Genomic DNA, 24,583 nt, shown 5'->3' with positions numbered 1-24,583 from the left:
CTGTTGTCCAGAGGGTAGCTGTAAGTCACAACCGGCTCGATGGCATCTGACAACTGATGCCCCTCGATGAAGGGATGGATCCAGCGCCTGCTGTGTGTTCTCAGACACACGTCTCCATGTTCCTGGGCCTGGATCCCCTCGTTCCTGTTGTTTGGGATCTGATGATGAAATGACAGGGCACATCTGTAATGTGTTCTACCTATTATCTGACATCGATTAAGTGCCGCAGTTTGGTCCATGTTTCCCCAGGAGCAGATAAGGATGGTAGAGTAAGTAGAGTTGAGGGCACTGAGGGAAATCCCAGGAGAAGAGTGGAGAACTGAGACAGGAAAAAGGAAGCAGCTAATGCAATACAGAGTGTGTTACCTTCCAGATCCCCACGGGGAACAACCCGGAGCTGAATTCCACGGAGGCGGAAGTGTGGGTTTCAGTGTGGCATCTACACCTCAGACTCTCAAACCCCCGCCCACAGCCAAAGGAGCTGAACGCTATGTGCCTAAAGCTGCCAGCCTTTGGTTGAAGCTTCTCCTCCCAAACCAAGCTCTTTGTTGTCCAGTTACTTCAGATTCCGAATGATCCGATAAGACAGAGAGGAACTGCCACCACAGGGTTTACCAAGCTGATGCTGCATCTCTTCCCCATGGAGGGCAGGTGGGTAGCAACCAACGGTCCTGGAGGGCTTCTAAAGGGAGCTCATTGTCCCGGCTTCAGTTTGCGGTGTCTGTGGACGGCAGGCTTGCATACAGAGAAAGCCCTCCTGCCAAGGTCCAGATGCAGTCCTGAAAAGGTGGGAGAGGCGGTGGGCCTGCCTTCCACTGTCTACTGCTTCGAGAGAAAGGGAAACTTTCATTGCGCTTTGTCATGGTGACAGCAGTCCTTAGTCCTATAATGCCGGAATTTTTAATTTCAGGGAAAAAATTTTTTTGTTTTTATTCTTTACTTTCATAGTTATCAATATATATATCAACCAAAATATATTAATTAAATGTTACAAAAACATCATGCTCAGCATTATAGGGATAATTATATTAATCATTTTAAGAACACTAAAGAGAGATGCCTTTTGACATAAGGTTTGGGCTTTCAAACTAATCCCAGGCTCATCCCTCGGGCAGATTGTCCATTGCAGTGATGTCTTGCAGTCATGAGATCTTAGACTTTTATTTCTCTTGCGCGATTGCCAATCTTATTTACACTGACTTTTTTTCCTTCGTGTAGTAGGGATTGGCCTTTAGAAAACTTGCGTGGGGGAGTATCCATTCAGACTGTGAGAGGCTCCGTGACCTCATAGTCAATGCTCCATGTCTCTATGTACTGTTTTAAATAGATTGTTAATACTTGCCATCACTGCTGTAGCCTCAACACAGCACCCGGAACATAAAAAGTGTCCAGTAGATACTTATGGTCAGGACAGAATTTTACAGCCATTTCAGAGAACAAAATCTAAAGACATCTAATGAAATGAGGATCCCGTTCCCCAAAGGACCTTGAAGGAGAGAATGGTCCGCTGAATGCACTCAGGCATGTGTGGGAATCTTTGCTAAAAAATAAAGAACAAGCGAAGGCTCCTAGCGTTGTTCCCATTCATCTCACTAGAACAGCGGACGTCCCTGTAAAGTGGGAAGCCACCCTGTACCAAAGCCCTCGGCTCCATCACCAGGAGGGATGCTCAGCGCCAGAGCAGTGTGTGAATGCACGTCAGGCTCCTGGGGGCACGAACTTCCCCTCTGGTCTGACCTTGTTAAAAAGAGGGTTTCAACTAGCACACCCCCCCCCCCCCAACATTTCACTCTTTCGTTGATTGCTAAGGCTTGCAGCTGTGAACCCACCATAGGGAGCATGTCAGATGGAGCGTTTCTGACAGGGGTGAGCCCTTTAGCCTGGTGCCAGGCAGCACTTCCTAGCTGTCAGTCCCCAATTGTCACCAGCTGGGGTCAGGGTGTGTCCTTGTCACTGTCTCTCTCCTCTGTCTCTGCCCAGATGGAAGACCTTTGTGAGCCGGCTGCCGTTGCTTCCATTGCAAGAAGGCAAGGGGTCTGTAGAGAGCAGCCCCTTTGTGTAAAGCCCCCGATAAGTTGATTGGCCCACTTACTGTGGCCTTTACCACAAAGGGTCTGCTCTCCACAGGGCACTGCGCCAGCTGGACACCCTACATTTGGGCCCAACATCCCTAAAGGGCAACACCAATAGACACCCTCCCAGGCTTGTTGATGATTACTACAATGAACGGCTTCCGACCCAAATTATTACTCATTCTCTGGAGCTGAGATGAAGGCCTGCTTGATTTGCCACTTTACACCCACAGGCCCACGTCTTGAGGGATGGGTTCCTCGGAAATTGCCTAATTCCTATCCATTCCCAAAGGCCAAATTAGGTGTGTGGTAGCATTCTCTTCACACCCCTTGAAAGGAAATGTTAGTATTTCTAGATATGGATGGAGAACTGTGGTCACCAGATTCTCATGAATTAATTCTTCTGCCGTCTTTCTTGAAGAAAGATCATGTAGAAGTTGGAAGACTGCCACCTACCTACCAAGACTTACACCTAAGTGTACACCTACCGAATGAGGGGCTAATAGCCTGTGTGGGGTGGGAAAGGGTATTTGGGTCATCTGAAGCCATGGAGGCAGGTACCGAATGTAGGTGAAACAGAATGACTATCCCACTCTCTCATTGAATCATTTCCGACTCCTAGTGACCCTATAGCACAGTATAGAACTGTCCTTCAGGGTTCTGGGACCATAGATCTTTATAGAGAAGACAGTCTCATTTTTTCCCTCTGAGGGTGTTTCTGGCGTTGAACTGCTGATGTTGTGGTTAGCAGCCCAACATTTAGCCCAAGGGGCCAGAATGACAATGGCCACAAGTGATTTCTGAGACCAGCTTTACTCGGAGAAAAGAGGCTATATTGTATGCTCTTTAGTTATTGTTGTTGTTATTTATTTGGGTGTCTTTTCCTTCCCAGCTGGCTAAAACACCCCTGGAGAGAAATTATAAAGTCTGCGTCCTTTCACGCTTTGTCTTCTGGATTTTCTGTTGTGTTTTGATTCAGCTCAAGTTTAAGATAATGTCTGCATTATTCTGAGAAGTGGGGGCTTTTCTAGAACCAAGTATGATTGGGGCGGGGGAGGAGAGCAATGATTGTGTCAACACAACAAGAAGCACTGGCGTGCCTAGGGGAGACAAAGTGAGGACACGGCTTCACAATTGACACTTGGAAAGAATGTGAATTCCTTTCTCATTTTAAATTTCATTTGTGTTATTTAATGGCTATCCACAAAGAACCTGTTCTAAATCATTTAGCCTCGTTACCTTTGACCAAAGTCCATATCTCCAGATTACTCTGCACTCCAGGCGGAGCTTGATTATCTTGTTATATTTTTCTCCATGTTTACATATGAAGATCAAGCACATTTACATGAAAAATCCAGTGCTTAAAAGCAAGTGCATACAATGCCAGTCCACCCGTGAACATGTTGTGAATGTGCTTCACGAGTTCACACACTAGTCGTCGTATCGCTGGAGATCAGTTTCTGAAGTGAGACTTGCGTTCAAGCCCATGTGATTCCTACCTCTTAGCTCTGCTGCCTTGGAAATCTCTCTCGCTTCAAACTCTCTGGGCCCAAACTTCCTCATCTATGAAAAATAATGTCAAGTTACAGGGTCCTAAGTTTAGTTACATGACACACTTTGAATAGAATAACTTTCCTCTAGTTCTTAAATGCTTCCTGCCCCCCCCCCACTATCATGATCCCAATTCTACCTTACAAATCCAGCTAGACCAGAGGATGTACACAGGTACAGATAGGAACTGGAAACATGGGGAATCCAGGACAGATGACTCCTTTAGGACCAGTGGTGAGAGTGGCGATGCCTGGAGGGTGGAGAGAATGTGGGGCAGAAGGGGGTAACTGACTACAAGAATCTACGTATAGCCTCCGCCCTGGGGGAGGGACAGCAGAGAAGGAGGCAGGGGAGACATCAGACAGTGTAACATATGACAAAATAGTAATTTTTGAATGATGAAGGGTTCGTGGGATAGGGGACAGTGGGGAGGGAGGGGGAAATGAGCAGCAGATATTAAGGGTTCAGGTAGAAGGCACATGTTTTGGGAATGATGATGGCAGCAAACGTGCATGTGTTCTTGACACAATGGATGGATGTATGGAGTGTGATGGGAATTGTATGAGCCCCCAATAAAATGATTAAATAATACAAAAAGAATGGCTGTGTCATCTCTGCTTCAGGCGGTGACCCTGTGTGTCAGAATAGACTGTCCACCGTTGAGTTTTCAATGGCTGATTTGCTGGAGGTAAACCTCCAAACTCTTCTTCTCAGGCATCTCTGGGTGAACTGGAGCCGCCAACTTTTCACTGAGGAGACAAGCACTTAGCCATTAGGGTCATCCAGGGAGTGTGTGTGTGTGAGTGTGAGTGTGAGTGTGTGTGTGCGCGCGCGTGTGTCTAAAAAACTCAAACTCACTGCCATCGAGTCAGTCTAGAGCCCATTAGGACCAGAATTTTACTTAGTTTTTCACTCCCGTCTAAATACCATTCTTTCTTTTTTTGAACATTAGAGCCAAAGAGACACGCTCTCTTCACATTACTAATTCCATTCTCCCTTTTTGCCTTTAGCTTCCTCCAATCTATTTTCTTCCCCGATTCTCAACTCGGAGTTCCTGCCCCAAATGTATTATTCTCTTGACATAGTTCATATCCCTGTGAGTGACACGCCACCCAACCCAGCGATGCATTGATGACACCCACTTTTTGCTCCCTCTCGTCCAGTGGTTCTCAACCTTCCTAATGCCATGACCCTTTAATACAGTTCCTCATGTTGTGGTGACCCCCCCAACCATAACATTAGTTTCATTGCTATTTCATAACTGTCATTTTGCTATGGTTATGAATCAAGGGACCCCTGTGAAAGTGTGGTTCGAACCACCACCCCCCAAGGGGTCACAACCCACAGGTTGAGAACCATGGCTCTAGTCAGTCCATTTCCAAATTTTGATATTTTTACAGCATATTATTTCATGAGTCTGGATTCTTCTCTCCAACTCCGTGGCCTCTCTTCTCACTCACTAAGAGTCTCTTTAGTTCATCTGTTCTCATCTGGCCTACTGCCCGTCCACCCACTCTTTGTCTTGACCATGACCAGTGCAGCTCTCTTTGGTGAAACTTTATACTTGTTTTTGTGACCATTTGGTTACTTCCCAGCTGCCCCCACTGCTGTGCAAGCAGTTTGAGTTCAGACATTGCATCTGATGCTACTGACCAACCTATCCCTAGCACCAAGTCTGGCCAACTATCGGGGCTAAATAAATAGTTACAGGATGGGGGGACCACCTGCCACATTATAGTTACTTTTCCAATGAGATTTTCCATAATCTTCAAGGTCATATTCATCACCACCCCGGCTAAGATACAATAAAGTCAAAGGAATGTATGTGGTTAGCGATTGCCATCAAGTCGATTCTGACTCATAGTGGCCCTTATATAGGGTTTCTGAGGCTGCAGGAGTATATAAGTCAGGAGTAGATAGCCACATCTATCTCCCAAGGAGTGACTGGTGGGTTTGAACCACCAACTTTGTATTTAACAATCCAAAATTGCCCAACAGTGCCACAAGGGCTCCCATGTAGTTAGCTTGCCTAGGTATCCTTACATCTCCTCCCATATTTGAGCTTCTGGGATTCCACAACTAAGTAATACGTTATTTTCCAGTAGAGATAGTCCAGACACACGTCTAAACGAAATATAGGAAGGAAATTCTCTCATTTTTCTCACATCCAGCCTCTCAAGATTAGTTCTCTTCAGAGACCACTGCCTTAGACCAGTTCCATTTTATCTGGAAGATAATCATCCTCACCTGAAAAGCACAGTCTAAGGCTTCCTAAAGGGGTGGTGGGGGTTATGCAGCAGTGAGTGAGGACCTGGCCACCCCACTGGAGATGACATTTTAGGAAATGTTCTGCCTTCAGAGCTGTCTTTCAGTAGACACAGTTTCACCAGTAGTGGGAATTCCTTGGGAGCAAATTCTGATGCCCGACTGCAGAAAAGACAAAATCAACAAAGAAAGAACACAAGCATTTTGACACAACAGCATCCTTTTAAGTCTCAACAATAATGCTGGCTAATAATATGAGCTGATTACGCCACTGACTCTCACCTGAACACAGCGGGGAACTGCACACATTCATGGCAGCAAAGGGGTCTGTGTGTACAACCTGCTGCCATAAGAGTCAAAGGTTGACTCCCTAGTGAAAGTCAATGCTGTCCTATGGGAAGCAAAGCTCCCTAAGACATTAGTTCAAGGAGCCCTTGTCGCGCTGTGGTTAATCGCTGAACTGCTCACTGAAAGGTTGGCCCTGTAACCCACCCAGCCCTTGCTATGGAAGGAAAGATCTGGAAATCCACTCCTATGAAGATCGCAGCCTAGGAAACCCTGTGGGATCCAATGGGGTCTCTGCGAGTCGGAATCAACTCTACAGCACACACTCACAAGAGGCATCCATAAGCCGTTTTCAAACTAACCGTCTGGTTGTCTACAGAAACCCCCCAGTTCAGATTGCAGCAATGGAACATCAAGATTGTTCCTTCTGCTTGACCTTGGGAAGTTGTCCAGACTTTTGGACTTGGCAGTACCGTACCCTTGGCATGTCCATTGCTCTGGCACAGAGGGGAAAAAAAGGATATGAAAATTTCAGAGGATGAATTTGCCTCCTACCTTTCACTCTCTTTCTCACTTTCTGTGAATAATGTATGTATTCATTACCTACTGCTGCATTACATCTTACCCCGAAACTTGGCAGCTTAAAAAAGGCACACATTTAGCATTCTGCATATCAGGGATCTGGGTACAGCTTAGCTGGATTCTCTGAATCAAAGTCCCTTACAAGGCTGCAGTCAAGACTCGCTAAGAGGGGGGCATGGGTTCAGCTTCCAGTCTTACTCATATGATTGTTCACAGGTCTCACACATTCACTGGTTGTTGGTTAAAGATTTTGCCACATAAACTTCTACATAGAGTTATTCGCAATATGGTAGCTTTCTTCCCCCATAGTTAGAATTCTGGGAGAGAAGAGAAATTGTGAGCAAGATGGAAGCTATGGTCTTTTTGTAACCTAATCTCAAAATGCATTTTCTATCACTTGGTGGTCTTTTTTTCCCATGGGGGGGGGTTAGTCCTGGGCCCATCACACCATCAAGAGAAGGGGGTTACAAAAGAGCATGAATGGCAGGAGGTGAGGGCCATTGGAAGCCACCTAGATAGAAGCTGCTAGTGCTTTTGTTCTCCCTAGGCAAGGACACAGGAGCCCTGGTGACAGAGTGGTTACATGTTGGATTGCTAACTGCAAGGTCAGATGTTCAAAACCACCAGCTGTTCCACAGAAGAAAAGATGTCAGTCAGGGTGCGATGTAGTACCGATGAAGAACACAGCTTTCCCCCAGATCCTGGATGCTTCCTCCCCCCAACTACCATGATCCAAATTCTATCTTGCAGGACTGAATAGGGCAGAGGTTGTACACTGGTGCATATGGGAGCTGGAGGCACAGGGAATCCAGAGTGGATGATACCTTCAGGACCAGGGGTGTGAGGGGCCATACTGGGAGAGTAGAGGGTGAGTGGGTTGGAGAGGGGGAACTGATTACAAGGATCCACATGTGACCTCCTCCCTGGGAGACGGATGGCAGAGAAGGGGGTGAGGAGAGACTCCGGATAGGGCAAGATATGACAAAATAACAATCTATAAATTATCAAGGGCTCATGAGGGAGGGGAGAGCGGGGAGGGAGGGGGAAAAAAAGAGGTCCTGATGCAAAGGGCTTAAGTGGAGAGCAAATGCTTTGAGAATGATTGGGGCAGGAAATGTGCGGATGTGCTTTATACAATTGATGTATGTATATGTATGGATTGTGATAAGAGTTGTATGAGCCCCTAATAAAATGTAAAAAAAAAAGTAGATAAACTGAATATACAGAGGATGCTCCTTTGTAAAATAAAGATGTTACAAGGTCAAAAAAAAAGAAAGAAAGATGATGCTTTCTACCCCCATAAAGCATTATAGTCTGGGAAACCCCCACGGACAGGTCTACCCTGTCCTATGGGGTCATTAGGATTCTGAATTGACTCAGTGGCATTAAGTGTGGAGTTGGGTTGGAGGCAAGAACGCAGGTTTCATCCTTACGTCGTCCATTCTTTGAGTAACCTGGGCTGCACGGGTATCAGTGTCAAGCCTCAGTCAGCAAACCAACGAAGAGGAGGGTCAAGGATGGGGCAAGTTTCACTAAAAATAGCTCCCGGGATGATACAGATTTTAATCGCCATTCCACATTGTGCACTGACACTGAATCACAGAGAGAACCCCAACACTCTGCCTTGGCTTGTCTGAGCATTAGCTTCTAGATAATCAAATGTGGCAAATGACTAGTTAATATGTTAAAACCAGAGCTCTGGGGGGGTAGATACAGGTGTAGTTAGACCTGGATTCCCTTCCCCTCTTGCACCCATTCCCTACTTGGCACAAAGGCTGGGGGCGCGTGTGAGATCATTCTGGAGCCTTGTCTACCTTATCTTAATGTACATGTCCAACTTTTCCCGACCAATTTTTATACACATTTGTCAGCACCTGTTAAGTCACCTTCTAATTGACTGAATCATCTATAATTCATTACGTACTCCCTTAATATCATGCTTTGCTCGAGGTGAGACGGAAAAGAAGACAAAGAGTGGAAGGCCGAGGTGAGGTTCAAACCCACCAGTCACTTTGTGGGAGACAGTTGGGGGCATCTGCTGCCATGCGGAGGCACAGCCTCGGAAATCCTCCATCAAGTCCGATGGGCTAGACGGGAGTGAAGGATGTCATTCTCTGGTTCTGTTTTGAGAGCGTCACCCTGAGGGCTTCATCTTCTGAGACTGGATTCGACAATACTCAGCTCCTTGTTATAAGGTTTTCCATTGGTAATCTTTCCCCCTGGAGGTGAAATTGCTACCACTGAATCACCAGGGCCTCTCAGAAGTTTCTAGTTTACAGCATATATTGTCAATATCTCTTTTAACTCAGCCAGAGATGCTTAATGACCTATGTCTGTCCTTATATTCTTTTCCTTAAGAACTGCCATACTCTGGTTACCTTTTCTTCTCTCTTTTTGGCTATTTTCACTGTTTGGGGGGTGATTTATGTCTTATCAACATATTGTTGTTTTGTTTTATTGATTTGTTTCAATTATGCTTCGCGTAAGAAAGCTGGACTAGTCTCTCACAACATATTACCAGTACAATCAACACCTAAAAATCATTAAATATCTAAATAAAAACAAAAGTGTTTGCAAACAAATAGGCACATGGATAAACCTGGCAATGTAAGCGCTGTCGAATTACGAGTGGAGCTATAAATACCGAGATTTGGGGTCACTTGACAAATATCCCCACTTTGTTTCCTTTTGTGCAGATTGTTTCCCAGAGAAAACTGTCCAAATCCTTGCTGAAGCACGGGAACACGGCCGGAAAGTCTTCCATCACGGTAAGCCCCCACAAGCGTATTTCGGCCAAGGTGCGGTGCCTTGAGGGAGCTGTCTGGAACACTGCAAACATGTAAGAGGTAGACCCTCTGCCGACTAGGAATTGATTCCACGACCACTACACTACCAAGGCCACCCCTTCCTGCCTTCTCCACTTCCTTTTCCTTCCTGCCAATGGAATGTTGACCCTTCTTCCCCGTGGAAAATTGGTGAAGAAAAAGGACTTGAAAGTGAGGTGACTCACTTCTAAGCACTTCTGCAAGTGCTATGTAGTTGGGGAGAACAATAGAGTTATCAAACATAGTAACCATCTGAAGTTGTCCGGGGCTAGCAATCACCAAATATGCCTATTCCCGTCTCTTGTCTCTAAAGAGAATTAAAATTTTTTCTGAAATACAATGCTGTCCAAGGTTGCTGAAGCTTCAGAGAGCCAACATTTAAACCTATTCTTTGAAATAATACAGGAGACTAGGCAGCATAGTGCTTATGCATTGGTCTTCCAACCAAAAAGGTCAGCAGTTCAAAACCACCCGCTGCTTCATGGGAGAAAGATGAGGCTTTCTACTCCCCCAAAGATTCACAATCTCAGAAACCCACAGGAGCAGTTCTCTGTTCTAAAGGGTGGCAATGAGCCAATGGCAGTGGGTTTGGTTTTTGAGGTTGTTTATATAATAGTTTGGAACTGTCTGATAAGTAGCTTCTAACCCCATTTACCTTTTTAAACTTATATAAGATCATCTGAAGTTAAATAAATTCAAGCATTCCATTTCTTAACCAGCCCTATCAAGTGCTCAACACTCACGTGTGACTCTTCTATTAGATGTTGTAGACAATAGAGCATTTGTATCATTGCAGGATGTTCTATTGGGGAACTCGAGCAGTATTTCGAAATAAAATCTTACCATTTCAAATAGAACTCAAACTCTTTGAAATGTTGACATCACACAAGGGGTCCAACCATTTAATCTGTGTGGAGGGGGAAAAAGAAAGAAAATGTATGAGGAGAATCTAAATTACAAAGGAGGCAAATGGTCAGAAGGAAAATCTCCTGAGTGCCTTTGAACATTTTCTTTTAACTTGAGAGAAACTGATTTGGTTTTTTTTTAAACAATTTTTTAAGGGAAAAAATTCTAAAACGGTCTCAATGGTGATTGCTGTGGCCAGTCACACAGGAACTTCATCTGAGTTTATGGGTTGAAATTTAATGAGTCATTGCTCTATGGAAACTTATCCTGGGCTGCCACATTCAATTATGAATTAGATGAGTCTTTGAAGATTCCAGTGATGCTCTACCTAGCCATGAAGCAGAGAGCTCAGTCTGAAAGCCTATGGCTCCAGGCGAGTCTTGGAATGTGAGATAGTTAAGGTTTATTGTGCCAACCTGGTCAATAAACACCTGTGGGGGTAATTGAAGGGCGGAAAGATAAATGGCTTGGTGAGCCTTGCCTTTCTAGTTCTCGGGTCTCTTGCTTTCTGATGGTCAGACCAGGGTGCAGCTGCCTTAGCCAGTGCCCTGCTGTAGCTGGCAAGGCTCACTTCCTGCAAGACATCTCTGAGGAGAAGCCACATGGACCTACCCCGATGCAGCCCTGGGTGCTAGAGCTGCTGTGTGGAGACCCCTGCCAGTGCTGAGATGCTTACACGTTCACTGATTGGGCTTTCCTCCTGTAGTCAGTGTCATTGCGTGTGTTTTGTGAGGTGGAGGAGGACATTGTAGATTGGTGTCAGACATATGGGCTAATGTTGGACTTGTGAGCTTGGACAGCAGTGAGTTGGAATGCTTTCTTTATGAACATTTACCCTTTATATAAAACCCTCTCTTAAATATATGAGTTTCTGTGGATTTGCTTCTCTGCTCTGCCCAGATTAGCACAGAATGGGGGATTCTGGTCTGAGATTTGCCAGTGTTCTTTCACAAATGCTCACCTTTCCAGTTTTCTCACTAAGATATGTTGGAGATTTTCTTCCTCCAGATATCCCACAATTTAAAAATAATTTTCTGAATTTAAAATATTTAAATCCACCTCTCAATTTGGGCTCTTTGATCAACTCACTGACTTCCTTGACTTCTGAAGAACACTTGAAAATGTTTGTAAAATTTGGGGGTCTCAGGCTAGAGCTCTCATTGGCTTTCCAAAGGTATCTATAACTGCAAAATAGTTAAGGACTATCATTCCAAGGGTGTTGGCAATGGTTTGGATGATAAAGGACAAAAGAGGACCAAATAAAAATATAAATATGATGACTCCTGGTTTATCAAGCATTCCCTGAATGTTTACGATGGGACCCAGACTCCTGTTCTCTCTTCTTCAGCTGATCACACCTTTTTCTCTCTCTTATGATAATATTTTTACTTTATTAATCACTTAAATTTCTCATATGTAAATAAAATTAACAAATCACTTAAATGTATCAGAATCGAACAGCGAGCACTCACGATGGAACAGCTGAAGTCAGAAAGAACTGTGATTGAATTCACCCTCAGCATCTCAACATAACCATTCTGACAAGGATGCTCACGGGCTGTGGCCCCTGAATATTTCTAATTGGCTTAACCTATTTGCTGCTAGACTGGTCCATACATGTTTGTCGTTTTTTTGGTCCAAGACTTTGAGAGTTACGGGCTACGGGGAAATTATTTTATTTTGAAAGAACCTCTTGGATATTCCTCTCTTCCCCATACACAAAAAAGTCTCGTCAGGAAAGCCCTGTCCTGGATATCAAGGGTTCATGTCCTTACTTTTGTCTTCCCCTAGTACTCTTCCTCGCCCTTTCTTCTCAAAAATCCCAGAGACAGTCTGTGCCCCATTCCTCAAACAGAGAGTCAAATATTTCCATGTAATCATCACCCTAGAAAGGATAAAGAGATCAATTTACTCGTATCCCCTGCCCTCTGGGAGCATAATTCAAAACAGTAAATAACGATTGTTCTTCCTCCTCCTTTTTAAATTCCCAGAGGGGGAAAGTACATATACCAGTAGTTATGCATAGAAGGATACGTGGCCTTTAAAGAGAGAAATCTCTGCAAACGTCTGCCCCCAGCTTATGTCCCCCCTTCTCTTCTCATGACCAGCATAAGATCGAGGCATCTGTCTGCTGATGATGTCCATTTCCACGGGGTGTTCTTGGATACCTGGGAGTGCTGGGTCACGTTCAGGCAGGGCTCAGGATGGCAGAAAAGCTCTCGGTCTCACCTTTATTTGGGTTGACGTTGGATCCAACAGGAGCCACCTTTGCTGCCAGGGAGCTGGACCGAGTGGTCTACCTTCTGCAACTGATGTGAGTCATGACCTTTTGTTTAGGTGATTGCAGAAGAATTATCTGGCAATGATGACTACGTTGAACTTGCCTTCAACGCTCGGAAATTGGATGACAAGGTAAGGCGCTTGGCATTAGCCGTATGGGAGGGACTGCTAATGCTAGCATGCACCGTGTAATCAGATTTCCCCGGGCAGCTATTGTCCCTTTCAACTCGCAGTATTGAGCAGATCAAAGATTGCAGAGAAGTCTGCAAACTAAGGGGTCCCCCAAATGGAGAAGCAGCTCCTGAGAACGTGGAGGCACTGTAATGGAAACAGGACAATTGCATGATCGCGAGACTCCATTTGTTCCCAGATGCCACAGACGAGGTATGCACAGGAAAGTGCCACTTAACCTAATCGCTGGGGAGAGTCCAAGAGAAAAGAGGTGTGAAAGGGAAGGAAAGTGACATTTATTAAGCACTTATATTTTCCAACTACAGAATGTAGAGTTTTCCTTGCGTTACCACAGAGTCATTCTAGTAACTCCTTAAAGCAGTTATTAGAATCCGTTACAGAGAAGGTGATGGAGTCAAAGATGAATTAACTAGTCTAAGCTCGTGCTGTGCATTATTCAGATACTCTGTGAAGCAGACACCAAGACAGGATTAAATATGGAAAGGTTTTATTAAGGAAACGATTGCATAGGAAACATAGGGAGGGAGTCTGAGAGAGCTGACATCCACGACATCAGTTTGACCTGGAGAGATGGAGTGAAGGATGATGGCAGGAGGGGAGATGGGGAGGAGATGTAGGGGAGTATCTTGGAGTCCCAAGAAGTCTAAGGAAGGAGCCTTAGACCCAGAGGTGACCATTAAAGGAATCTGATGTCTCCCAGGAATGTGGCTGCTTCTCTATCTCTTTTTCACTCAGTCATTGACTGAGAGTGGACCATGCAAAGTCTGGCCTAGGTGCAAACTCAGAGAGGATTTCGGAGACCAGCAGCTAGGACCTGTCACATGACAGTCATATGACCCAGAGCTGTATGTCTGCGGGGCAGTTCTCACAGCCACTGTTCTCCGCTGGTCGGTGGTCACTGTGAGGACGCACTCTGAGGTCGGGATGATTCTCATTTCTACTCTTCCTTTTATATCTTGTATCTCACACTCAATCACAAGCCATATTGTCTTCTATATACAGAGAAAGTTCTGCAGTCTTTACCCCTCAGAGCAGTGGTTCTCAAAGGGATACGAACCCTTTGGGGGTCGAACGACCCTTTCACAAGGGTTGCCCAATTCATCACAGTAGCAAAATGACAGTGATGAAGTAGCAATGAAAATAATGTTATGGTTGAGGGGTCACCACCCATGAGGAACTGTATGAAAGGGTCGAGGCATGAGGAAGGTTGAGAACCACTGCCTTAGAGAAAAAGGGCTCTTCCAGCCTCAATCTATGATGTCTATATTTTCCCACCAACCATGCTCTTAAAAATAGTTACATCAACACAAATATTTCCCTAAGACCCCATTTTCCTCAAATAAAACTAGAAAATCGGGGGCTTGAGGCAACACCACCTTTTCAATGACTTGCAGTCCTTCAACTGACAAGGTGAGCAAGGTCTCAAGCAGCTCCTCCAAGCCTCAGGCATGTGTGACCGGATTCTGCTGTCTGTTCGTGGAGTTATGAGCATGACTCCTTGTGCTAATGCATAGAAAGCTCGGCATTTTGTACTTGGAAGAGCTATTCTTCGCCACTGCTCACCTGTAACAATACTCTGCCCTTCTATGCATTCGCTTTCATTTCTCCATTCATTCATTATGCATTTGCTACATCTTTGTTGGCTTTGTCTGATGCCTGAGGTTCTGGGAAAAACAACAGGCATTAAATCACTCTCACACCACAACCCAGAATTCACCAAAATGTAAGCCCCAGATGATATAGTACTAGTAAAGTCGTGGTGGGTGACAAATTCAGTAATTGATGGATAAACAGAATGTCCTGAAAAGGGTAGGATGTTCTTTCCTCCTAGGGTCCTCAAAAAAACCCTTTATTTTTATAAACTACTTAATGTGGGCGCTTTTTAGTGTCCTAAGCAGATCGTGTGAATGTTCACAAACTTCTATCTCTTGACATTGGCCTGAGCTGTGTTCTGAGAATTACATTGTGCACTGGACATGAACTTGTAAGCCTCCCCGCTCGCCCATGGCCATTGATGCTTCTTCCCAACAGTCTCCCCAAATTTCAGAGTAATTCACCAAACTGCTTTGCACCATTTTCCCTGGTATTATAAGCTTTGGGTCAGTGTATTGTAATTCTAAACTACTTAATGGTCTCTTTCCCCTTTGTTGCCTCATAAGCACCTCTAATTTGTTCTCTAGCTAACTTCTGTGACAACTCCAGGGAGCCTGGTTAGTGGACCCTTTGGCTCGAGAGTGTTTGTATTTCCCTTCAGTCCAAGGAGCACTTGCTCACAGAACTGAAAGCCTTCCTCCAGCAGGATGGATTCTCAGCCTTGCCTACACAGATTTTTTGGGCTTCACTGAATCTCATGTCCCAGCGCTGTAGACTCCAGATACTTGACATGTAGGAGTGCTGTTCCCAGACTTCTCCGTAATCCAGAGAAAAATGTGGACCAACGCAGACATCCCGCTTCAGTTTGGACTGTAAAGTGAATGGTCTCCAGTGGAAAGAGGGCGCAGTTGTAGAATCAAGGATCATTAAAATCAGATAATGCCACGATAGTCAATTCACAGGACCTCCTCTGGGACTCAAGGCTCAGCAAGTTCTGATGCCTTACCCACCAACACAAGTCTACCCCTGTGGTTACATATTACTGAACCAAAACACCCATAAAGATGGTGGCTTGTAAAGACCACTGTTTAATAATATATCATACTTTCAGCCAGGGTTCAAGTGGGCAGTTCTTCTACTCCTCATGATATTGGTGGAGACCACTTGGGGATACACACAGCTGATTGTCGAACTGATGTGGAAGCCCAAGCTGAATTTACTTCCCTTCCTGGCCTGTGGAATGGCTGAAAGGGTTAGCTCAGCTGGTCCAATTGATGAGAGTTCCTACATGATGGGCTTTGGGTAGTCCCAATTCGTACATAGTGGCTGGATTCTCCCAGAGGGAGCAGCCCAAGAGAGTCAGGGGGAAAGTTGCATGGTCTTTTCTGATCTACTCTCGCTGTTGCCACCTCCTATTGCTTACAAGTAAATCATTAAGGCCAGCTCAGATTCAAGGAGGGAGGGTTAGACTCTCCCCCGATGGAAAAGTGGCAAAACCATGTTGTAGAAAAACGTATGGACGGTAGACGGTGTGGTGGCCCTCACTGGAAAATGCAATCTGCCACAATGTTTAGTGATAGAGTCAGAATAAGACAGCACAATCATTTTATGTCACAGATAGAAAGCACTTCTTACATGTCCTCAAAGCGGCCCTCTTTCTATATTTTAACCTCAAGTGAGTTTGCAGCTACTTACGTGTTAGCCGTGGAACTGCATCTGCCTATTAAGAAAATATGTCATGACTAAAAGGCCGAGATAAAGCACTTAGGTGTTAAATAACCATGATGAACACAACTGACTTCGATGCACATTGGAGAGGTGGCAGCCTGACTAGGTGGGGCAATGCGATGTTGAAATCGGGCAATGGCTGTACAATCTCTGGATCTCTAGTCCCCATGAATAATTTGGGTAACCCACCAAGTATTTAGGTATCTCAGGTAGAAAGTTACAGGTCTAAACCACTTTTCCTCTTGATATGAGAACATTGAAAAATGACTTACCCAGGACCACACACTCACACACATGCGCACACACCAAATTAAGATGTCCATCAAGATGCCCGGCTAAAATCTAAATCTTCTTCCACAACAGAGTTAATGGGTAGAAATATACTTCTCAGAACGTGGAAGACTAGGAAAAGTCCCCATGTCTTTCCGGGAAGCCAGGAGGATGGTGATGAGGACGTACTATAGGGCAGCCTTCCTCAGAACAGACTCCAAAGAGCCTGCAGGTCCCTGGGGCCCTTTGAGGGCATCCATGGGGCCAAACCCATCCTCATACTATATATTAAGACAATCTTTTCTTTCTCCACTCCCATCCTCTCACGAATGTATGGCAGAGTTTTCCAGCAGCAATAAGATGTATGATATCACAACAGATTGGCTGCAAAAGCAGCTATGGCAAGCATGCTGCCTCTAGCCGGCTAGGCATTAAGCTCACTGGTGAAAGTATAAAGCAACGCAAGCTTCTCACTCTTCTTTTTAACTTTGGAAAATCTCGTGATGTAGGTCATGTTACAATGGGTGTGCTATTCTTATTGTTAAATGAATCAAGTGGATATTTTAAACTGTTCTGTTTTAATTTATAATAAGCTAAGTATTCATATATAGATAATCCTCATTTACTAAAACTATTCAATTTCTCCATCATTTTTAAGAGTGTTAGGGAGCTTCTAAGATCCCAAACTTTTGCAAACTAACATGACAGAGAGATGCCTTGTTCGTCCAACAAAAGCCACCCTTCCTAGCTTTGCTCTCCAAGGTTGTTCATCAGACCAGCTCATCTTCCCGAGAAGGAGAGCCACGGAGTCCATGAAATGTGTGAGGCCATCTTCAGTGACAGCCAGTAGAAAAAGCAGATGTGGATTCTGAGAAATAAGTAACTTATCCAGAGTTAATGTAATCCACTTAGCAGAGAGACGGGCTTTGTCATGTCAAAAGCTCCTGTATTGGTTTAGCAGCCAGTTGGCAATCTAATACGTAGGCGGGAAGATGTGAGTACAATAATTACTTTGAAACATTCTTCTATAGAAGAAGCATGATCAAAAGAGGGAAAATACAGAGTGGAATTTCAAGGTTATATGGATTTCAGATTTTCCGAAGATAAGGGGGTCAGATGAATCCTTGAAACTATTGCTTTGTGAAAATCTCAGAAACTCAAACCAAAACTACCCCAGAGTCCTCTTAGAACCAAATATTAGCTTAACATATTCCATATCCTTCTTGAGCTCAATGCTTTATCATCTCAAGGCATCACTAATTGTCAAGTAGTAGCACAAAGAGGAACTAAACAAAAAACTAATGCCGACACATTATAGCGAAAAACAATGCCTTTGAAAGTCTCAGTAAAAATTGACATTGAGGGTTTTAAAGAAGCAATCATTGAAACACTGAGAACTTAGTGGGACTTTTTAAACACTTTAGTCAAAGAGTAGAAGTGGCCCTTTCAGAGACTTCTGAAACACACACACACACACACGCACACACTCACACACACATATACATACACACATGCACACACACACACATACGTACACACACATACACACACACACATTCACCTTTTAAATAGCTTGCTCCTAATTGGATTCAAATGGCTGCTTCCATTATAAATGCTTGTCAGAGAGTAACGATTCATCTAAAACTTTTCTCTTCGTTCTTACACAGTATCTGATATTTGCTAAGAGAATTAACCAACAAACCAAGAGGTAAAACCAAGAAACAGATCATAGAAATAGACCCATAAGTGACTTAGATGGCGACGCCATAAAGCACAGTTTAACATGTTTAAGTAATTAACATGTTTAAGCCAAGAGATACATGTTTAAGCCAAGAGATACATTCCTTCCCAGAGAGCTGACATTTGAATTGATCTTTGAAGAATATTTTCAATTCCAACCAACGAAGCACTTGTTTTTCCAAGGACGTGGCATTCACTCATTGTAAGGTGGCCGTCAAGGTTAGAGGGCAAAGCCAGAGGGGGTAGTGTTAGCATCACAGGGCAAGGGGAAGCGACCTGGGGTATAATTGGGACAGGCCTGCAGGGACAGATGGCCTCCACCCCACATATGGACAATAGAAACCCAGGAAGATTTCCTCAGTATCGATCCAATGTGTCCAAATTGGGGGGGGGGGAGGGATAGAAGACTCATTGTTGCTTATTTCTCTCTTAGGATTTCTTCAGTAAATCTGACCCATTTCTGGAGATTTTTCGCATGAACGATGATGCGACGCAGCAGCTGGTGCACCGAACTGAGGTGAGACGGTCATCTTCAGGTGCGCTTGTACATCCCCGCCCCCCCAAGAAGAGGCTCTGTGTTGAGGAGCCCCTCTTCTGTTGGATGCCTGCAGAGAGGTGCTCCAACTGTAGTCATCATGGCTCTTAAGAAAACCTACCTACTTTTTAAGCTTTTTTTTCTTTTCTCAATTTGGATGTTAGAAAAGAAAACCTCCTCTCACCCCAGTTTTCCCTTCTTGGCCTTCCATACAGACAGAGCAAAACCCATGCAGAAAGGAATTTGAAGGCTAGCTAATGTTTAGCGAGGGACATGCCATCAAACGCACTTTACTCAGGCGGGAAGATGTATCATTTCATTGACTTTGACCAACAGTCTCTTCACGTGATTAGTGCTAGTCCCACCATTCTACAGTTGAAGAAACTGGGGATGTCAGGTCACCTTCTCTGGCCTCAGGGTGAGCGCGTGGCAGAGCTGAGCCTGTCTACCCCTAAGCTGCCCTGTAATTTGGAAAGCCAGCCTAACATCTCCGGGGAAATGCATGTGAGTCAGGTATGCTTTGGAAATATTGCGGGTTCAGTTCCAGACCGTCACAGTAAAGGGATATCCCCAAAGCACGAAATCGTGTGTTTCCAGTGCCTATAGAAGTTATGTTTAGAGGATGCCATCATCAATGAAGTGGCCAATCACACTGGCGAAAAGCAGTGAAATGCTGTGGGGATGACCAAAATGTGGCACAGAGACACGAAGTGAGCACGTGGCAGTAGGGGAAAAGTGGCACCAATAGATTTGTTCCAACAGGGTTCCCACAGACTTTTCATTTATGAAAAGACACTATCCGTGAAGCACCAGAAACGAGGTATGTTAGTCCTGAATGAGAAGGTGAACAGCCGCCCCGTCACAGCAGCCTTGGCCTCCCTGCAGGTCTCGATCTGCCTACATCTTCTTTCTCCATGTGGCTCCACCTTTTTACCCCTCGCGGCTCAGAAACACCGACCTTCCCAAAGGCGGCGTCATTCGGATGACTGATATGCTGCGGAGAGAAGACCTGCTGTGCTTACATAGCTGGTAGCAGACAGAGTAGGAAGACATTCTTAGAGTTTCCACTGGATGATGGGGGCGATCGTGTTCCCACCCCCGTACACCAGCACTCTGCTCTCATATTTCTAAAATAACAGTTTCAGGTGTTGTTGTTGTTGTTGTTAGGAGAACTGCTCACATCATATTTAAAGTAGACAAATACTAAATAATCTTGGCTGACCCATTCAGTGGGGCTCGCCTAGTACATAGAAGGCCTTTAATAAAGTACGTTTGATAAAAGAACGAGTAAGTGAATGGTGACAATACGCACAGGATGTCCACTACAGGGAGCAGCCCCGTGCCCATTCTGTGGGATGTAATCCCTAGGGAGTCGCCTGAGGCACAGCTGGGAAAGTTGCCCGGAAAGCCACACTGCCATCCCCACAAGTCGCCTCCTTCACCGGTAGATTGCTTCGGTGGAACAAACTTCTTTCGGGAGAAGTCAAGAAACCGTGGGGAGAATTAGAATTGATTCTCGCTCATGGTTTTGCTCGTCAGTGAAAGGGGTGTTAACGTGCAGTGGAACAGAGGTGCGTGTGGGACTTGTTCAGCTTCCACTCTCACAACATTCTCCTCGCCTAGCTCCCTGCAACTCACCATCCTTTTCATTATGGACATTGGTAACGTATTGAGAATTTCAGGAACCCCAGCGCATGCGCACACACACACACACACACACACACACACAGAGGTGGTGTTCAAATCATGGAACAACCGTTTGCTTCCCTAATGACCTTTTTAAGTATAAAAATATATATCTACTGAAAGGTAGTTTATTATTTCATACAGTTAATACTTACATAAGAACAGTAAAAAGAGGTATGCAAAACTAGATGATAAGAAATAGTTTTAAAATATGAGTGAAAAGTATTAAATAATACCGGACCCCAAAAAAACAAGAAAACTATTACTTAAGATATTTCCATATTGTTTCTTGATTGGCGTCCTCACGTGCAATAGCGTTCGTTTCTATCTGAGCACCATTGGCTGTGTGATTTCTCCTTAACCATATTTTCACTGGAGGAGTGGGACTTACTGCTTTCAAGGGGCTCAATTAGACAATCTTCATGGCATTTAGTTTATCAGAAAGAGGCGGCTGCTCTTCTCTGCACACACAGTGTTCACCTTTGAAAGACCCCTACCTTTCCGCTTCTGCTGCGCTCACAGCCCTTGTTCTGGCCATGTTTTCAGGCCTTTGGACACTTTCAGGACCTGCATCATTCACTCTCGCGTGGGAATTTGGGCTGTAACACAAAGCAGAAGTGGAAGACAGTTTGTCATCTTCTGATTGTCTGACACTTTTTTACAGTAGATGTTTGTTTATTGAAGGAACAAATGCAAAGGAATAAAAATATGGCATTTCATCAAAACTGTAATGAGTTTTATGAAATGAATGACTATCGGAAGCATAGTTCCATCGAACTTTTTATACCTCAGGATGGAATGAGCATTGCTAGGGGTGCTTAGGACATGCCGTTGCACAGGTGAATGTTCAAAAAGAGTGAGGAATGCAAACTTGATTTCCACATTGGGGAGCAGCGCACCGTAGAGAGAGCCTCAATTACAAGTGCCATTTAGCAGCTTATACGCTGGACTCAACAAAAATTAAGTATCCGTTCTGCCAAACTGGTGGGAACTGGCTGAATCTCACCATCACACACACACACACACACACACACACACACACACACACACACACACACCCCAATGTTAAGGAAATCCAAGATTCTCACAAGAAATAAGACTATAAATGTTGCTAATGGGTCAAGCAGCACAACATTGATCCCTGCCCTGCCTCTACTTAGTCCGTTTATACAAGATACTTATCAAGCAACGCGATTCTCTTGGACACACACACACACACACATTTTAATTTCAGAGACGTTTTCTAGCTGAAATTTTGATCTGCTTTGGAGCTTTTCAAAACGGTTGCAAGAAAGCATCTTCATTTCCCAGGTTTTTCTATAAGGAAGCCATATCCCAATTAGCCCAAACAATCCTATCTGATTTTTCTGATCCTCTCCATAAGATGTGGGCCCTGAGACAAAGTCACACAGGAATGTCCTTTTTCTATTGTAATCCATCCAAAGAAATCGAAGAATAACCTCATGAACGAGTCAGGAATCCATAGTTACACGGAGAAACAAAGTCGAAGAAATCAGTTGTAAAATAATTATGCTGTATTTATTTGAAAAGAGGCTTTGTTGTTGTTTTTATGATTGTCTGTCTTCTGCTAAGCAAACATTTCACAGGCAAAATAAATAGGGCAGGGTTCCATTTAACTCTGTTTGTCTGTCTCCTAGACCAGGGCTCTTAAAGCTCGGGCGTGCCGCACAGTCACCCCGAGGGCCCGCCTATGGGGTCTCCGTCCGTGGGTCTGGTTGTCATTGCCTAGGAAGTTTGCAGAGGATGCAGCAGCTAGGCACCCAGGGGCTAGTCTTCAGTGCTAAGCCCAGTGAAACCATTCGGATCATAGGGATGGGAGGGTCAAATCTCGATGCGTTCAAACTCTCAGGCAGGGCTTCGCCAGATCCAAGATTTGGAAGTTGCTTTTTGAAAAAAGAGTTTGTCTGTATAGTACAGTCAGTCTGCAACACTGGGACGCACGCCGTGGTATGCCATCCTCGTTTAAGAAGCAGCTCCCCTGCTTTAAAACCTGCTCTGACTCACACTCACGGATCGCCAGGGTCATGTGGGCCAGCGAGCTGCCCTGCTTCTTGACCCGTACTCACCTCCACCTTCGACACCCCTTGGTCCAAGTCAAGGCTATTTATGCAGTAGAAAAGAAGGTCCTGCAGAACTGGGGGGGATCTATGCCCCCAAATTAGAAGGCTCCCTACCTCCTTATTCCTTTGTGTAGAAAGGGAATTTTTCCCGGCATCCATAAACTGGATCCTACTACTGTCCCTAGTCATGGAACCAACCCCGCGGCCGATGGCTACAGGATTTTTGCTCCCAAGGGCCACTTGGTAGACGCCCTTCAGAGACTGGCAGCTCCAGCTCTTCGTCAAGGCCCTGCTTCAGATAACTGTCCTTTCTCTGAGCGCCAGGGGGACTTCCCCAGCAGCTCGTATGATGAAGCGTGACCGTGCCAAGCCGGGCCTCCGCTACCTACGCTCTCCTCTTCTCTCTTTCCTCAGGTTGTGATGAATAACTTAAGCCCAGCCTGGAAATCCTTCAAAGTCTCGGTCAATTCTCTGTGCAGTGGAGACCCAGACCGCCGGCTAAAGGTCAGAGATCTAGCGGTGTCTGAGATACGCACTTCTTTCCGTCCTTAATCCTCCCTCCTCCGGTTCCTCAAGTGAGCCTGGGCAAACCCCAAACTCTCTTTCAGCCGGAACCAGCAAAGCTCAGGAAACAGCCTGCAATAGGTTTCTGAGGCAAAATGCATGGTTGTTTCGGAGACAAAGCTGTGGGGGATAATATCAGGACATACTTAGCTGTCTTTTAAAGCATCACTATTGCTGTACAGACTAGACTGCAAAACGTAGTCGTTTAAGACACTAGACATTTGTTTAGTCCGTGATCTGGGTTTTGCAACGTGGGGCTGGCTGCCTCTGGGCAGTTCTTCTGTTTGTCTCTCTCGGGCTTCCTCATGAGTTTGGGGCCGCTGCTCTGGAGCAGAGTGGCTTCTCTGCTGGGGTCCGGCTGCCTTGTGGAATGCTTGCAGTGGGGAACTGGGACAACACACCGAGTGGCCTTCGCAAAGGCAGAAGCCACAAGGGCTCTGGAGGCCCAGGCGCAAAACTCACCTACGTGCCCTTCCTCCATATTCCATCAGTCAAAACAGGTCACATGGCCAGTCTAGATTCAAGGAATGAGGAACTAGAGGCCCTTTCACAAGGTGACACTTGAAATATTGTGGCCGTCTTTTCAGTCTGCCACCCACGCTCTTTGGGCACCGTGGGGATGTGGGAATGGGGAGCAAACACACATGGTGAGGGCCAGACAAGCGGCTGAATTCCAGAAGGAAGCTGCAGGAGGCATTCCCAATGGGCCACGGTCCGTTTGTCCCCCCACCTTCCAAGCCCCACAGTTGCCAGTGCCTCGGAATGGTCTTACCGTCTCAGACTGGCAAGGAAATCCATGAGCCCCTGTCCTTGTGCCATGGCAACACCGCTGACGTACAGTACCCTTTATAGGACAGAGTAGAAACTGCCACATGGGGTCTCCTTTTGGGGAAATCTTTCGGGGAGCAGGTATCCCAGTCTTTTCTGTCTCCAAGCAGCCAGTAGCTTCAAGCTGTTGGCCTTTCTGTTAGCAGCTGAGCCCATGGTGACACCCCACAGCTCCTTCACAGGCAACTGGGGCCTGGAACATAAAGACCAACTGACTGGTGCTCGGTGAGCATGCTGAGCCTCTGGTCGACTGGCAATCACACCCCCCTCACCAAGATATGTCCTCTTGTGGGCAACCCCCAAGGAGCCCATTGTTCGAACATGGTGGTCCATGGTGAAAGCAGGGTCAGGATGCCAAATAACAGAGTTAGTTCATGGATGCAGGCTCCTCCGAAAACTGGGGCATCCGCCTCCGCTGTGGGAGCATAGACCCATCAGGAAGGGTAAGTTTTCATGCTGATCTTTCAGGGTACCGGATCCCTAGGAAGAAACAAGTGGGCACTGCCAATGCTTCTACTTATGACTACATGTTCCTCGTTGCTTTTACCCCACATCCCTCTTTTGAGGAATGCAGTATTTTTCCAGTATGGATGCCATCTC

The 24,583-nt window shown here is 45.4% G+C and overlaps 1 protein-coding gene across 1 annotated transcript in view; it reads left to right on the top strand.

Annotated features, from left to right (window-relative positions):
* The window catches only part of CPNE4 (copine 4), a 392,000-nt gene that overhangs the window by 224,894 nt on the left and 142,523 nt on the right, over nucleotides 1-24,583 (top strand). The window contains exons 3-6 of the mRNA XM_075548957.1: nucleotides 9,452-9,523; nucleotides 12,824-12,898; nucleotides 18,723-18,806; nucleotides 23,006-23,095. Coding sequence (XP_075405072.1) covers nucleotides 9,452-9,523; nucleotides 12,824-12,898; nucleotides 18,723-18,806; nucleotides 23,006-23,095 — 321 coding nt within the window. The remainder of the gene's footprint in view (nucleotides 1-9,451; nucleotides 9,524-12,823; nucleotides 12,899-18,722; nucleotides 18,807-23,005; nucleotides 23,096-24,583) is intronic.

This window comes from Tenrec ecaudatus, chromosome 4, assembly GCF_050624435.1.
Source record: "Tenrec ecaudatus isolate mTenEca1 chromosome 4, mTenEca1.hap1, whole genome shotgun sequence".
NCBI classification, from domain to species: Eukaryota; Metazoa; Chordata; class Mammalia; order Afrosoricida; family Tenrecidae; genus Tenrec; species Tenrec ecaudatus.
This window is presented reverse-complemented; position numbering and strand designations above follow the sequence as displayed.